Here is a 17,756-nt window from a genome sequence, read left to right on the forward strand (position 1 = left end):
TTCTTTCATTTATTTTTTCGCCTTAAGTGTAGGTCAATCATAGCATTATATATATAGTTACTGAAAAAAAATGAAAAACATTTATAGTTATAAAAGACGAACGGACGAACAACTTCGCATTTATTATAAATATGAGTGTAAGAGAAATATTAATGAAAATTGTAAAATACAAAAACGTTAAAAAGTAATCATTTGGCTTTTCATGGACATTAAAGTATGGAAACTCCTCCCTCTACCTTATATGTTTATGATAATGTCTTATTAAGTTTATATGTAAAGGCCAAAAAGAGAGTAACAGGAATGAATAAAAATAGAGATGAATGAAAGAAAAACCATATGTATTAAACTGTCTAAGCTGTCATAGCTAAGTTGTCACTAAATGATATGGAGCAGGGGTAAGAACATGTTGGTTTTGGTAACAAGTTATGAAATAAAATATGAACTCTTTAGTACTTACATTACAGCACATTTTATGCAGATGCCTTATTTTTTTATCAATGTAACAGATATAACATATAACATACTAACACGAATATCAGCCGTTAACTGTCCACTGCAGACCTCCCCTTATTGGGGGGATTTTACCAGTAGTTACCACACTTGGCAGGCATGTTGGCAACCGCCGTTATGCTTTGATAACGTTTAAAGAGAGACGCTGCTGCCCATCCCTCGACCATTAAGTTACCTTAGTCGCCTCTTACGACACCCACAGGAAAGGAAGGGATGGTACATTCTGTGCCAGGACCACACGGCAACTATACTAATATTAGTAACGAGTAATAGTAAATAAGTGAGTAAAAAAAGTAGCTAGAGTTTTTAGAAACAACAACGACATGTGCACTCACGCATGTATCACGATATAAAATATATACACTGTGATACCCATGGTATCCCGCATATGTTGTCTTTCTATACACCAAAGTTTAAATTTGGCCTTCTGTAACACAGCTGTAAAAACCGCATCCAATTTGATACAGTTTTATCATTGTATTATATTAGACATAACCTTTATTATGTATGTAATAATATGGACTGGAAAACATATAGTATAAATATCAATGACGAATACATCACTCGACTTTGATTTGCCGATGCTATAGTAATCAAGGCGGAATCCCTAGAAGATTTGAATACTATGTTCAATGACCTCAATAGTACTTCTCAACAGGTAGGTCTAAAGATAAAGATGGACAAGATTAAAATCACATCTAACGTCTATGTCAGACCAGTTACGATTGAGAACATTAGGCTCTAAGTTGTCGACTATTTTGTATACCTGGAACAACTTGTCCAAGTAAGTCCAACTTCGACCGAAGTCAATCAAAGAATCCAAATCGACTGGACAGCGTTCAGAATACTAAGCCACATTTTTTGTCCAAAATATCTCAAAGTTTGTTGATGAAGGTATTTAACCAGTGCGTGTTGCCTATGAAACCGAAACATGATTCTATACGGTAGCCCGTACAAAAGCTTCAAGTTACTCAACGAGCTATGGAGATGGCTATACTCGAAGTTTCTTTACGTGACAGAATCCGAAATGAGGATATCCGCAAATGAACCAAAGTGACCGACATAGCACGAAGGATAAGCAAGCTGAAGCGGTAATGGGCTGATTATATAGCTCGAAGAACTATCAACCAATAAGGAAAAAAAATCTTGAGTGGCGACCCCGTATGGACAAACACAGTGATCTAGTGATGACCCCTCACTAGATGCAGTGACGACCTCAAATGCATTTTTCAAGAATTCAATAGACGCAGGTGGCTCAGGATCGTTCCTTATGGTAGTCTATAAATATAAAGTAAAATAAATTTTATTGCATTTTTATACGAAATAAACATCTAGTAGTTTATATTAATTATACTACACTTCGCAATTTATTTTAAGGCCATAATTATGGTTTCAAACTGAATCGCCTAACTATGTTTTTGGAGGTTTTATATAATTTCTCAAAAATTATGGTAGTTAGAAACATTCTTTTATTATTTATATAATATTCGGATATACTTTTTTATGCAACTTATAATAGCAAAAATTTATAAACAATAATTAATTCAGATTTTCCCCTTTATTTATTTTTTTCGAAGATAATAGAGAACACAAAATCAAATATGTACTATTACACTTAAATCGTTAAATTCTCTTGTTACTCTTAAAATTGCCTCTAGTATGCATTGTAGTGAGCTTATTAATATTTTATTATTAGATCTGATTATTGATCAGTTTTTTGCTTTAATCCAGTGTCATCGTAAAGACAGATAACGTAGTGCGATATCGTGGTGAGGCTAATTAACATAACGTGGTACATGGTGTAGGCGGTCGCATCCAACACGAATGGATACCACGGTGGGACGCGGGTCGGCGGGACGGGAGCTCGACTCAAGCTCAGCCCGTTCTATTTCTAAATTAAGACAGTCACTCGCTGCCGCTTTCCGCGAATCACCTCCTTGCTATATATATCTGAAAATATTCAATTATTTTGATAAACATAGCTAATACACTATCCAAATTATAAAGCTCGTTCAATTATTTTCTATAATGACCAAGGACAAAGCGCATTCCAATCAAAAAAGAATTTGGCCCACAATACCCATAATGATGTAATGAAGTAAACTGTGAAATGTGACTTAAATTTATATTTGTGATTTAGTTAATCGATTGTCTAGTTATATACTCGTACTTTTATCAATATGTGGTACCAAGGGGATGAAGAGGAAGATGACGATCTTATGTGCTCGCCAGCTATACTTGCTCGGAGGGCTTCCGAAAGTTGGATAAATGTGCCTCCTGTAGAGGTAATGTGCAAGCTTAGGTTATTATGTCTCAAGAAAAAACTCCTGCGTATATTTGAACTTCTTTAAAGTAAAACATAAGCAAACATACATAGATATTTTATAAAAATATTTTAAAAGACTTTTTAACTTATAACTACTTATATCTGATTAGCTACGAGAAAGTTCATAACTTCGTCGATATTACGATTTGATGTATTTAATTGAACATCTCTACAGATGCTAAGCACACCGCAGGCATTGCAGCGAAAGAAGTCTTTGCCTGATGTAGCAGGGATGCCACGTTCTATAGATGGTACTGGCATGTCCCGTGAAGAGGTTTCGGCCCTCGGATCCGCTCGCCGCGAGGAAGTACGCCGTATGCATGAAGAAACTGAAAAACTTCGAGCAAACCCATTGCTTTACTTAGTCAGTCCACAAGTCAAGGTATGACAATATTTTGAATTAAATTAATTATAATTCTTAAAACAATATAATTATTTTATTGTACTAATATTAAAACATAATGCGCAGATATTGGTACTTCTCCTATTTTATATCAACAGAGTCACGATAATTTTTTTTATTTATCAAGACACTGTTCTATTACATGTATAATATATAATAGATTAAATATAAGTAGGTGTAACGTATATTTTACTGTACAGTAAAATCTAACCGCTGAATATCAACTTTTTAAAATTGCTACTAGAGAAAATATAGATGAGCTACGAGATTATAATACGAGAACGTAACGTAGCGAACCATGAAACATGTGTAACAAACACTTCCACGAAACTACAGCTACGACGAACTTCGTAGTCAGCCTAGGGCGTAAGCTGTAGCAATACTTTTATTATTGTGCCATAAACCACACTAAACCATACGACAAATTGGATTATAAAATATTATTATTGTATTTTATGTGTGGTATATTGCGTTTCATTGTATGGTATATCATCTGTATCAGTAAAGCATTGTATATTTTAACTTCAGATTTATTGGTAAAAATATAAAAGTGGTAAATGAGTTTGCTTAGTTTTGTTATTGATACAGACATAAACTGGAAGACTCATATAAATAAAATCTACATTCGTTTATACACTTCGCATATTCAAAAAGACAATAAACTTTAACCAATGCGCTTCTTATCACCTACTAACTGTATTCCCGCGTTAATTATTACATATATAAAATATCCTACCTGTGTTAAGGTTAAAGTTACATTTGTATTGTCAGTATAAAAATTAGTATATAATGCTAAAAGCATTCTCTCCCAGTCAACCATAGGGAAGTGTTAGAATACTCGAATGCGGTATTAGTAATTATTGATATACATACATACTAAAATTACATATATAAACGAATACAGTTTACAGTTATTAAGCAAACGGTCCATTTTATTTAATAACTCCTGGTTGAGGTACGAGTAACAAACATCGCCATAATCGATAATGGGTAAAACCAAAGCCTGCATCAGAAGACACTTAGTATCAATAGGCAGAATTTTTTTTAATTTATACAGAGAGCGTAAGGTAGCTGTAATCCTACTCTCCTACTCACCTCGCCAACCTGTAAAATTGTACCATATTTGTTTATATTTATTATTATTGAATTTATCTATATATAATGACAATAACATTACCTATATATTCACTAATATATTAATTTAGAAAATTAGGCACTTAGTACTAGTAGCACAGATAATATACCATAAAATATTAATGATAATTTTAATAATAGATATATATTTTTAATATTTGTTAATTTAATTATAATCGTATTTAATTTTATTATAATTTTTAAAATATTTGTAGTTTAGTGTTATTTAATTCCTTAAAATTGTTTACTTTATTTCATACTGTATAATTATGTTAAAGTAAATGCTGTAAATACCATAAAAGGCATGTGCATTAATATTGTATTATATTTAATGTTTAATATATGTGCTATAATGCAATATGCTGCAAAAATTGGTGTTAACTATAAAAATAAAAAAATACTATAAATAACTATAAAATATATATATATATATATATATATATATATATATATATATATATATATATATATATATATATATATATATATATATATATATATATATATATATATATATATATATATATATATATATATATATTATGGAATACAATAAAATATAACCCAGATATAAATCTTAATAGATTAGATTTTTTTTCTGTAATCTGTAAGACCTATAATCTATTGCCCGTGTGGTCCCAACATAGAATAGGCCACTGCTTTCTTTACCGTAGGTGTCGTAAGAGACGACCAAGAGAGGGCAAAGAATGGTCAGCAACGTCCCTCTTAAAACATCTGCAAAACCTAACTGCGGTTGCCAATCCGCCTACCAAGCGTAGCAACTACTGACAAAACCCCCCAAGGGAAAGCCTTATGTCCTGCAGTAGACAGTTAAAGGCTAATATGATGATGATATGAAACATCCACACTTACTTCAGCAGTTTGAAAAATAATCCTCAATGTGGCTGAAATGAAACATTAATAAAATATTAACGAAATGTTCATATGAGACGCAGTCAATCGAGTCTCAAAATTTTATACAACTAAATTCTTAAAGTAATAGATTTACATTTTATAGAGATTTTGTCATCATACATCCAACTAATTTAAACGAGTCTCTCCACACAAGATTTTACCTACTTACAAATTTTACTTATATTATATTTTAGCTTTGTATAGGTCCCCTTCCTGTATGAGTGTGTGTATATTGGTAGTGATGACATATTCTATTCTTTTAGTCTTTACCATAGAAGTATTTTTGTCTAATAAGCTAAAATAGGATGTGAATCTATAGAATAGTAATAGTCCTTTAAAATCACTGAACAGATTTCAAAATTCTTTTAATTAATAGTTTTTTTTTTTTTTCACGAATATTTCAATAGGTACAAATTTATGAGGGCCATAATAAGCATCTGATAGCTAACAAAATTGTAACTATATATTTAATTAAAACTTCGTATATTGTAACTTATGTCATATCCATATTTTCCAGGACTGGTTTTCGCGACAGCAACTTGTAATCTTAGTGCTGTTCATCAATATTTCCTTGGGCATCATGTTCTTCAAGCTGTTGACGTAGCGTCGGCGAGGGGCGCACGCGCGTCGCGCGCCGCCGCCGGGCTCTTTCCACGAATTCTCCACATATTAAATTGATAATATTGTAAATACCTACGAAACTTTTGAACCAAAATAGCCAAAACTTCTATTCTGACATTTGTCTGACTAGTTCACAAAACTTGTCAGTTTTTTTAAACTGTCCCTTCTTAATACGAGTTACTGTTTTAAAATTTTAATAATAAAAACGACTTAAATATATTTTTATTCGTCAATAAGGACTTCGGTTTTGCTAGTGTAATTTTCTTTGACATTGTATAAGTGTGCAAAGTTTTGAAAATTTTGCAGTGCATCCTGTGCATTACATTCTCCAGTCATTTCAACTTCTATGTGCGAGAGTGATAATTTGTGTCTACTGTAGGTCAAAAACTTCGAGTGTATGGAGCACGTTGTTTTGAAAACCTGCATATTGTAGGTATGTGTCTTCGATGATGTTACTAACGCCTTAATGCTTCAAATTTGAAGACTGGGTAGCCGAGTGTAGGATGCAAAACGTACTAAAAGTACAACATGACATATTTATGTTACACATGGCTTTGGTCATTCTGTTACACTGCATTCTTAATAGATATATGAAAAATAATCGATTCATCGATTTCTTAATTGTTACCTATTTGCCTTTTAAATTTAGTGATAGGTGAATAAAATAAACTGAATCTACTTAACATTATGAACATTTGTGTTCAAGAACATTGTTATAATTGAACCATATATTAATGCAAAATTTAAGTGTTTCTTACAGAAATCAGTCTCTATTATAAACAAGCATCACATACCCTGGTGTGATACTAAAAGCACAAACTATGATAGGGTTATAGGTATTTTGAAGATGTAAATAACGAGTAAAATTATGAATCTTTACAAAACTTAATATATACAATAATGTAGATATGTAACTACATTTTTTGCTTGCTATAATATGTACAAGATGAAATTTGAAAGAGAGTATGCTTTATTATATTTTCCTATTCTATAAAATTGAACGATACGTATGACCTTTATTGAAATTTAAATTATTATAAAATCTTAATATATACCCCAGTTTTTATACAAAATGAAGCTTCGTTTTATACCTATGAAGTCAATTCTATCGTAATCGAAGTTTTTTGTATAAATATAATATAAATATATATATATTATAGTTCTTATTATATATATGTGAAGTTATTGACCATTTTGAAGAATATTGGCATGGGAAGCGTGCGCGTATGAGACTGTTGATACGTTCTGTACAACGAAAGTTGTTGAAAACGAGCATTCGTTGAATGGTTCAAATGTTAAAGTTTGTAAGACAATTTTCACACTTTCATTATATTATGTAAAAATTATAAGTTACTTATTATCTGTAAGAATTTTAATTACTTGTATCGATTTTATCTACGTTTCACAAATAAAATATTTTAACAAAACTAAATTGTTTTTTATTTAATTAAAACATTTTTTAGAATAGCCGTAATAGCATTAATATTTTTAGTATATGTAGATGTAGCGTAAACTTTAATAATTTCATGAACACTACGAATATTAATAAAAGTATTAATTTTTGCATATTAATATTCAATAATTGAAGAATTAGAAATTATCGTTGTTAATTTATAACGATTTCGTTACTATGGACCAATTGACTCCACTTTATCCGCATCGTTACATCCTCTACTAGTGTTCAGCCATTGCATACCGATAGTAAAAGCGAGTGCTCCATTCTATCTTTATTCATTAAAAATACCAGTAAATGACAATAGGTGAAAATAGAGATGAAGATAGATCAATTAAACCATTAATTTTTTTAATTTACCACGATGGTTTCCAGTAGGCTTTGCGTGAAGGACGAGCTCACAAGATATACTGCTAACATTGGGGGCACTAAGCCCACGTCACTAACAAGCTCTTCCCCCAACCTATTAATTATCATTCTTAATTGCCGTTTGTTGTATACTACTATATCCAAATCAAACAGAATCGTAATAAGTAAATAAATAAATCAAATGGTAAATATTTATAAAACTTTTATATAAGGGTAGAATATGGTGGTGAAATACTATAGTAAACATAACACTATGATGTTATGCCTCCATACCTAGTCCGTACGTATAAGGACTATGGACCTCAGGACAGCAACGCATAAGGGCGCCATAGCGTAACCATGATGCTGTTTATGTCTATATACGCTGATTAACCACTTTCTATTATATGGGTTGTTCGCTTAGTGGCATTCTAAAGATTATAAAAAAATAAATAAAGAATAAATAACCATAAAGAATATTACCAAATATACTAAAGACAAACATATATATATATATATATATAGATATTTGAATACTTATGTCTAGTATATGTATTTAAATCACCTCTAATATACCTACTACAGAAAAGTATATATCGATTAATTAGATTAATATTGTACGGTTTCCCGGAACAAGAAAGTAGCTTAATAACCTCTGTACTTGACAAACGCCAGCCGTTTACATATTTTATTTAGAATAAAAGTCATAAGATAGAGGTATATTAAAGGCAATAATATCTATTTAATGACGAAAAATTCTAATAATTCATACGACTATGGTACCAAACAAAAAAATTCGGTAAAAAATATTTTTATTCAGTTAAAAATTATATAAGTGAACAGTGTATAAAAAGTTTTCTTATTCTAGTTCTAGTTTACAATAGAACGTGATAACTTTATTCGACTAATGTTATTTTTGAATATTTTAGATTAATGAAACAAAAAATGACGCCATCGATTTGGATGATTTACTACCAAAAATTGGTGAATTCGGGTTATACCAGAAATTGCTACTTTGGTTGGTTTGTTTACCAGCGTGCCTACCTTGTGGATTCTGTGCATTTAATCAGCTATTTATGACTGATGTACCTGATCACTGGTGTTTGGTTCCTGCCCTACAAAACCTGACCATAAAAGACCGCAAATTATTATCTATACCACATAAGGTAAAAAATACTTTACAGATATAAGTACAACTATTATCTATTTAATTATTAACTTCAGTAATTAAAAAAATAATTAAAGGAATTATATATAAAAAAATATTTCGTTATAAATTTAATAATGTAACTTTAATAAATTTTAAGGTTGATAATAATAACAGTTATGAAAAATGTGTTCGTTATTCAGTCAATTGGTCTACATTTATTAACACGGATCAACCACTTCAAGCAAACACCAACTGGCCCCGTGAGCCTTGTTTAGATGGATATGAATACGATACTTCTGAAGTGACATCATCTGTTGTAATTGATGTGAGTTTTTTTATAACATTTTATGTTTAAATCATTTTAACTCCAGTATCCTCTACAGAACTCAATAAAAAAAATATGATTGTTTTCTTATACATAGAGTGTAATTCGGGTTAACAGTACGCGTCGAGTAAGAATACGCAATGCTCCCTAGAATTTGATTAATTATTTCTTTGTAATGTTTATTACAAAAAAGCTACAGTCATATATATAGTACATTGACATTAATAATGTAGTAAATTATTAAATTTAAAAGTGCATAACGCGTTGTGCGGTATAAATTAGCAATTTATAAATAACAGAAAATAGTTTTTTCATTTATATATAAAATAAAAGTAAAACAGCACACAGCTATATAATTTCTGAAGAACTAATGAAGAACTAAATAATAAGAACGATTTTTTTAATTTATTTTAAAAATAATAATAAATAAATAAGAACGTTCTTCAGATCCGAATAACTCTACTATGAATGTATTAATAAAGAGATATACGAGATAATATACGAGTAGAATAGTTAGATTATATTGAAACCACATACATAAACTTGTTGCTTATGAAAGAAGTCATGTCTATATATATAATGTTAAGCTGGAAATACTTGCATGGCATACTAATTTTTAAGTGATTTCTACAAAAAGAATATTCTCAATTCGTCTGATTATTTTGTGATTATGTTCCACAATCTCGTTACCAAATATGAATCGATTTTTGAAACTCTTTTTGCAATCGATATAATTTACAGAAGCAGTTTTTTTTACATGAAAATTAAAATTATGTCTATGAGGGATAGACATAATTTCAATTTTCATGTAAAAAAAACTGCTTCTTGCAAAGCAAAATTATATGTATATACATGATCCCACGTTCTAAACTTAAATATGTATTTACAGTATACATATCTACAAAACATGCCGTTGTAGGGCATAGACGTAGTTTTATAAAGTTCTACTTTCGTAGGCCCTACTCTACTATATGGGTTCACGACTGAAGTTGCTTCTTTTTGCGAATCAATAATAAGCCGGAAGTATTCTTAATCTATGATAATAAGCTTATCAATCATTAATACCAATCTACACGTATACCTAAATAAAACATAAAATTCTCTTTTTCAGTTTAATTTGGTTTGTGAGTACGATGTTTATCCTACTCTTGGATTAGTTGCTTTAAACGTTGGAGGACCTATAGGCGTTTATGCTTTTGGCCTTTTAAATGATAGGATAGGCCGTAAAAAGTCTTTCTTTGTCTGTCTTACCACATTAGAAATCGGAAGTATATTGACAGCATTTGCAAATAAATACTGGATTTGGGTATTAGCAAGAATAATTGTTGGCTTAACCATTCCTGCTATTTACCAAATACCATTCATAATTTGTAAGTTATTAATTTTTCTTATCTGTTTTAGTTATTGTAATAAGTTGCTTAAATGTTTCATTTTATTAAAAAAAAATGCTTTATAAAACTATTAATTATTCGAAATAATTTTATTTCCAGCTCTCGAACTTGCCGGGCCTAATTACAGGTCATTCGTTACCGTTATGACATGTGTGTTTTATACACTTGGGTTAATATTATTATCAGGTATATCATATTTACTAAGAGACTGGAGATCTCTGGCGCTAGCAACATCCGTACCATTTTTATTTTATTACCTATACTGGTTCGTATTGCCAGAGTCCCCTCGATGGTTACTGATGAAAGAACGACTAGAAGAGGCGAACAGTGTTCTAAACAATATAGCCAAAGTAAATGAAAAAGTATTACCTGAAGAATTTACAACCAAATTGCAAAAATTAGTTCTGGAACAGAAAGAAAAAGGATTTAAAGAAACTAAGAATATCAGCGTGTTCGCATTGTGTAGAACTCCGAATATGAGACTTAAAACTTGTTTGATTACCCTTAATTGGTGCGCCTCGGAAATGGTGTATGTAGGACTGAGCTACTATGGTCCTGCCATGGGTAATAACCAATACATGAGTTTTTTTTTATCATCCGCCGTAGAAATACCAAGCTACATTGTATGTTGGGTACTTATGGATCGAGTAGGACGACGCTGGCCTCTCTGCTTATCCATGATTTTAAGTGGAATATTTTGCATTGTCACAGTATTATTACCTCAAGGTATGTGTACATACATTTTTCGCAACACGCTAATTGCAAACAATTTGCCACACATATATATAGTATATCTCTATACAGATGCTTCGGCAAAAACAGGTCGACTTTTTTATCTACGTGTACGTTAATACTTTAGTTACCTGTGTTATCATAAAGTTAATTTATTCTCAGTATATGGGGGATATTTTGTAAGATTAAATTAAAAAATAAAAATGATTAAATCTTATTGCGAATATTAAAAAAAAAAAAACAGGATAAACAATAATAATCTTGACTGATTACTTTGATTTATACTTGAGTATAGACAAAAACTTTAGTTTGATTTACGGGTATACCAAAGTATAGTCTTCACCGAATGGGCCACCCCATCTTATCCCGTGTGTGTCGTAAGAGTCAACTAAGGGAATTTAATGGTCGTGGCATTAGCTGCATGCATTTATGCATACAATGCTAAATGCTAATACTGCTGCTAAAAGAGGATTATTTAAATATCACCAAAGCCTAACTGTGGTTGCTTACACGCCTGCCAAATGTGGCAACTACTGGCAAAACCCAGTAGGTGGAAGTCATATTCAACAAAGAACAGTTAACATTTATAAGTAATATGTAGATATATATATATATATATATATATATATATATATATATATATATAATTAAAAAAAATTGCTGGCGCAGTACTCTAATTTTCGACATTTTTTTGGCAGCATTGCCAGATACAACTTTTAATTTATAAACTAACTTTATTATTATGAAAGTGATTTCGCCTGGTCGACGATATCTTAGTTGTATGAAAATAAACAAAAAATTCTATACAAATTAAATTCTAAAAAATAACTCATGCACACAAAGATAAAAAATTTGATCTATTTTTGCCGAAACATTTGTATAAAGACATTCTATCTATATTTTTTATTTACTATTGATAGATTCCGCGATTAATCACGATCTCACCTGATGGAAAACAATTATGATCTAAGACGGAGCTCGCAGGACCTTGAATAGCCTATTTACATTTGCACCCAATTGATGCAAATTATTTTTTAGATGGAAAAACATAAGCAGGGTTAAAATCCTACTCCTTGGCAGTACACATGATGAAAGAAGGCGCTAAGTGCTTAAATATTCTTGCTTAAATTGCTAATTGAAACTTTATAATTGAAACAGACGAAACAGTTTAATAACTAAAATAGGTTCATGAGAAATTTGACGTTTTTATGAATAAGTAGGGGGGGGGGGGGATTTTTAAGGATTAAGGGGTTTGACGGGTGATCCCGGCATAAAACAGGCCACCCTTTCTTTACCCGTGGGTATCGTAAGAGGCGACTAAAGGAGGGTGAGGGATGGGAAGCAGCGTTCCTCTTAAAACATCTCCATAGCCTAACTGCGGTTGCCAAACTGCAGTTAGGCTAACCTGCTAAGCGTGACAACTACTAGCAAAACACTCAAAGGGGAGGCTTATGTTCAGCAAGGCTGATATGATGCTGATGATAATGAAGGGGTTCTTATAAGCTAATAAGTCAAATTTACAACAAAAACATAAACTTTCCAGATGCTCTGATGGAAACCCTCATTTTGTATTTGATATCTAAATGTTTTATATCAGCCTCTTTTCTAATAATTTATCCTTACGCTGGAGAGTTATACCCAACGGAGTTGAGAGGCATTGGAATTGGAACATCTGCATATATAGGTGGCCTAGGCTTGATAATAATACCATTTATAAATTATTTGGTAAGAATGAAAATCACTACATATTTTATTTTTTCTCTACCTTTAATTTTTTACATTTTTACATAGAATATCAGTTAACACTGTCAGTACATAATGTACATATATTATATAGATTTTCGATGCTCTTTCGAAATGTTTAGAATTTTTGTCAGTATTTCGTAATCCTAATTTTAGTCATATATATTTTATAGAAAAAAAAGTAAAAGTCTAAAAATAATTACATATATAATAATTACAATGGAAAAAAAAACTAATTAAAACTGTAAAAAAGTGAAAAAAATTGATAAAATGAAGAAAATGGCATTCTAGGATTAAAAATTATAGAATGAAAATTGTCATGATATTTGACTTACCTACTTATTTTAATAATTGTAGTTTTATGTATGATTTATCATATTAATATAACAGTGTATATCTCACATTATGCTAAAAACCGAATTTACAAAACTGCAGTACAGTAAAAATACCTATAGTTTCACTTGAAGGTAAACATTTTTTATTTTTATAAAATAAATGCAAACACAACTTAGAAATGTATAAATTTTAGGGCGCAAGTAATTTGGTGTTGCCTCTAGTAGTGATGGGGATCGTATCCGTAATAGGTGGATTAACTGCTCTCCGGCTACCGGAAACTCTCCACTGTCCTTTACCACAAAGTGCCGAAGAAGGCGAAGAATTCGGCAAAAATTGGACTTACAAAGATTGTTTAGTGTGTGGCAAGAACAGGTATTATTTTTAAAATCATTTTATAAATAAAATAAAAACCTTTAAAGATATCGAACCTTTAAAGTTATAGATAATAACTACTTACAACTGCTCTAAAAAAACAATTCTGTTAACTCATTGTGACGAATACATGGGATTCAACTCGATGATTTTCAAGGGAGATTGCGGGGTGGTCGACCTGTCAGATTATATTGCTAGCAATGAGACTGGTAGTCCGCATTACTAACAATCCCTTCCCCCAACAATTTTATTTCGATACCTAATATAGATATGCAAATACGGGTAGTATTCAATAAAACTATGTGGATAAAGTCAGGTCAGTTCACCCATCGTGGCAAATTCATTACCCATGGTTTCCACAGGAGACCACGTGAAGATCTGATACAGTATATTTCTATCAAAAAACAGAGTACACCGTGGAATATAGAGATTTATAGAGACTAGCATCACCATTACTAACAATTACTTGCTCCCTCCCTTACTGTTTGATTTTTTTTTTCTAATGAGCTGATATCTCAATATCACCAATATACTAGTACTCTATCAGGTCGATCCCCACGTAGTTCCCCTTAGAAACGATCATGATTTATTTCTAAATTTATAATGTTGGGCTAACTGACTTGTTTTCATCTTCACCCTCATCTTTCACTGGTGCCCCGCCAGCAATAGTGTAAGCGGGGTTATATTTCTACTTTCGACTATTAAAATTGATGTACGCTGATGGGCCACTAGTGACGGACGGACACGATGGTTTTTATTTTTCAATTTATCCTTACAATATAATTTTTCCCTTATTAGTAATAAACTGTACATTGTGATGTCCTCATTTACACATTCATAGATTTTTTTATTATTGATTTATTGATTATTCATAGATAGTTTGTTTTTTGGCGAAACATTTATATGAAGGCACTCTATTTATATAATTTAAGAATTCCACCCTTCAGAGCAAAACACAACCTATAAGCATGACTGCTTGATCATGCTTAACGCTACAAGCACGAGTAGAACACAAATAACGACTTTTTCACAGCCTCTCTCTAGTAAGGGTATAAATAAAATTAATTTTGTTTCAGACAAATGTCGAATATTGAATCATATGAAAATATAGACTTAGAATTAATGCAAGCACCGCTTGTCGAAGATGAAGCATCTAATATATCAACTATAAGACGTCATTCCATGCGCAAACTGGTACGGCAAGTCAGCACTCTAGAGACTCAACGAGATCTTGATGGGAACATAAAAATGACATACTGGTTTTAAAATTATCAAGTTAATCTAGTACTGAACTTGATAGGTACTAGTTATTGAACACCAAACCTAATTAGTACTTAATGAAACTTTGCAGGTATAATTCGAAAAGTATATGAGTACTTTATTTATCAAAATATTATAACAAAACCTTTAAAAATTATAGTTAAGAGATGACGAAAAGTTATTAAAGTGAAATCTATACTTATAATAAATGTGTAGAGAGGTCAATTCTGTACATGAAATATATTTCCAAAATAACTATCAGGGGTGATTAGTGATCGATACTGATGGCAAAAATGCAATCAGTAAAATTTTTGTCTGTCTGTGTGTATGTTTGTTATAGAAACAAAAACTACTCGACGGATTTTAACGAAACTTCGTACAATTATTCTTCATACTCCTGGGCAGGTTATAGTATACTTTTCATCACGCTACGATTAATAAAAGCAGAGCAGTAAAAGGAAATGTTAAAAATGTACACTCGTGCGACGCCGGGACGGGCCGCTAGTACCTAATAAATACATATATGCTTTATGGCAAAATCATATTGTGGCTAGTTGAATATTTAAACTTAATTCTAACATTATAAATATAATTTACTAAATATCATCATATTATCCTTTAACTGTCCACTGCTGGACATAAGCCTCCACCTTGGATGCTTTGGCAGTAGTTGCCACGTTTGGCAATCGGATTGGCAAGCGCAGTTAGACTTTAGAGATGTTTTAAGAGGGACGCTGCTGCCCATCCCTAGCCCTCCCTTAATCGCCTCTTACAATACCTGCAGGAAAGGAAGAGGTGGCTTATTCTATGCCAAGACCACACGACAAGAATATACCACATATATTTGTGTATTAAATATAGCTACAGCCCAGTGGCGGATTAACAGTCTTGGCCGCCCTAGGCACCAGGTCATGTAGTAAGTAGCAGCCACTCTTTCTCAGCACCCGTCATATTGAGTACATAATGAATTTTAGTTAACTATAATATCTGCTGAACAGCAGAGTGACAAAATCTCTTTGTCGATATAATGGGCGCTCGTCGTTGCAGATATCAGCTGGTATCTAGGTGCTCCCGTCCATGATGAATTTTGTCAATTTTTTTGCCAACTTTTATCAGAATCAATTCAGAAATTTAGTTAACTATAATATCTGCTAGTTTGTAATTCCGAGATATCAGGGATAGTTGCACATTTAAATAAAACATTTAAAATGGTTTTATTTAATTAATTACAGATTTATTCTTATACAAAATAAGATTTAATAAGTAAGCGCTTTAAGTATAATTATTGAGTTTTAATATTTCAACACCTTAGTTTTAAAAACACCTTTGAAAGTGAATAAGTGTTAGTTGACATGAGTTATCAGCAGAGTTCGAAACAATCCAATTTTTATAATAAATATAAAAGATCCTATTTTTTTATATATGTATATCAGATATATATCCCGGCTAAAAAAAAGAAGCGAATTTATTTCTGTAAGGGGATTACATGCTTATAAATATAAAAGGAATTTGTAAAATAAAATAAGTATTAAAATATTACATTATTATTTAAAAAAAAAAAAAACAAGAATTACTTAGTGTTTTTAATAATATAATAACACAAAATTACTGTTATTATAATTAGTATTTTATTTGAGAAATTTTTTGAATGCCAGGGTAAACATTAACAATTAAAAAAAACAATTATATTTATCAAGATGTGATATATTCATGATAATGATATATATATTTTTATTTTTATGGGGTTATGAACTGTTTACCAGAGGTATTACGCGCGCGTTGCCGACCCTGAAACCTCTTTCTAAATTATTCTGAATTGTAGTTTTTCAATTAAATCGGCAGGGAGCTCATTCCATACGTGTTGGAGAATAGACATCTTCATGAAACCGCGTTGTACGCGACCATTTAGGCTAAACATTAATTTCCAAAATTATTAGTTCAGAAGACAGGAAAAAATCAATTGATATTTATCAAGATAAAAATAAATTTATATATATAGTGATATATATCATGATATATTTCCACTGATATATATATCAGCGAACCCTGCCCTAAGGCCCAGGAGGGCCGGGTCTAGGACGACCAATCGTGACAAAAAATTCACTAATGATAATAAGAAATAACTTAAAGTACGTAAATATTCCAAAGGCTCAAGCTAATTATATTTATCCGGAGAATATGAACAATTTTTCAAGAAAAAAAAGTTCATGTTAAATCTAAATTCACGGAAAAATAGGAATACTTAAAAGTAGAAATATTTTGTTTGATTTATACGATCGCACGTTATAGTGGGCCGCACTGCACCGCGTCGTTTAATTAAAAAAAAACAAATACCCATTGTTCTTGTTTTTTTTTAATTGTTCATTAATAAAATATTTCTCAAATAAACACTAAATAATTCTTTTGTTACTTGTTAAAAGCTTTTTTAAGTAATAAATGAAGTAATAATTTGATACTTATTTTTTTTTACAAATTCCTTTCACATTTTTGAACGTGTAATCCCCTTACAGAATGAACTTCGCTTCTTTTTCTTAGCCGGGATATATGTCTGATATATATCGGATATATACAAAAAAAATCTGATTTTTGATATTTATTATTAAAATTGAATTTTTTCAAACTCTGCCTTAAGGAAAATAGTACAAATAAACTTATTTAAATATTTCGTTGTAAATCTGCAGTAACGCAGTTCACTTAAATAAATTGATTATTGTATCTATAATAAACACTAACCGAA

General features: G+C 31.0%; 2 protein-coding genes across 5 annotated transcripts in view; both read left to right on the forward strand.

Annotated features, from left to right (window-relative positions):
• LOC113516621 (junctophilin-1) overlaps positions 1-7,341 on the forward strand; it is a 42,038-nt gene extending 34,697 nt beyond the window's left edge. For 2 of the 4 annotated variants that reach the window (XM_031907762.2, XM_026901056.3), the window contains exons 7-8: positions 3,012-3,218; positions 5,806-7,341. In XM_031907762.2, coding sequence (XP_031763622.2) covers positions 3,012-3,218; positions 5,806-5,892 — 294 coding nt within the window. In that variant the 3' untranslated portion in view covers positions 5,893-7,341. Of the gene's footprint in view, positions 1-2,354; positions 2,796-3,011; positions 3,219-5,805 lie in introns of those variants that run through there. The other 2 variants (XM_026901057.3, XM_026901058.3) reach the window with 2 other exon arrangements.
• Positions 7,342-8,366: 1,025 nt separating this feature from the next.
• Positions 8,367-15,984, forward strand: LOC113517027 (carcinine transporter). Its single transcript, XM_026901544.3, has 8 exons — positions 8,367-8,509; positions 8,640-8,876; positions 9,018-9,185; positions 10,297-10,555; positions 10,676-11,302; positions 12,852-13,033; positions 13,581-13,759; positions 14,836-15,984. The coding sequence occupies exons 1-8, from the start codon at positions 8,456-8,458 to the stop codon at positions 15,023-15,025; spliced, it is 1,896 nt and encodes a 631-aa protein (XP_026757345.2). The 5' UTR covers positions 8,367-8,455; the 3' UTR covers positions 15,026-15,984.
• Positions 15,985-17,756: the final 1,772 nt, after the last annotated feature.

This window comes from Galleria mellonella, unplaced genomic scaffold, assembly GCF_026898425.1.
Source record: "Galleria mellonella isolate WM207_F2 unplaced genomic scaffold, CSIRO_AGI_GalMel_v1 utg143, whole genome shotgun sequence".
NCBI lineage: Eukaryota > Metazoa > Arthropoda > Insecta > Lepidoptera > Pyralidae > Galleria > Galleria mellonella.

Bases quoted from the DNA above. Each gene is read 5' to 3' on its own strand.
- LOC113517027 (XM_026901544.3), top strand. From the start codon at position 8,456: ATGACGAAAAATTCTAATAATTCATACGACTATGGTACCAAACAAAAA. The intron at 8,510-8,639 runs GTAAAAAATATT...TGAATATTTTAG, and splicing joins GTACCAAACAAAAAAATTCG to ATTAATGAAACAAAAAATGA. The intron at 13,034-13,580 runs GTAAGAATGAAA...TATAAATTTTAG, and splicing joins TACCATTTATAAATTATTTG to GGCGCAAGTAATTTGGTGTT.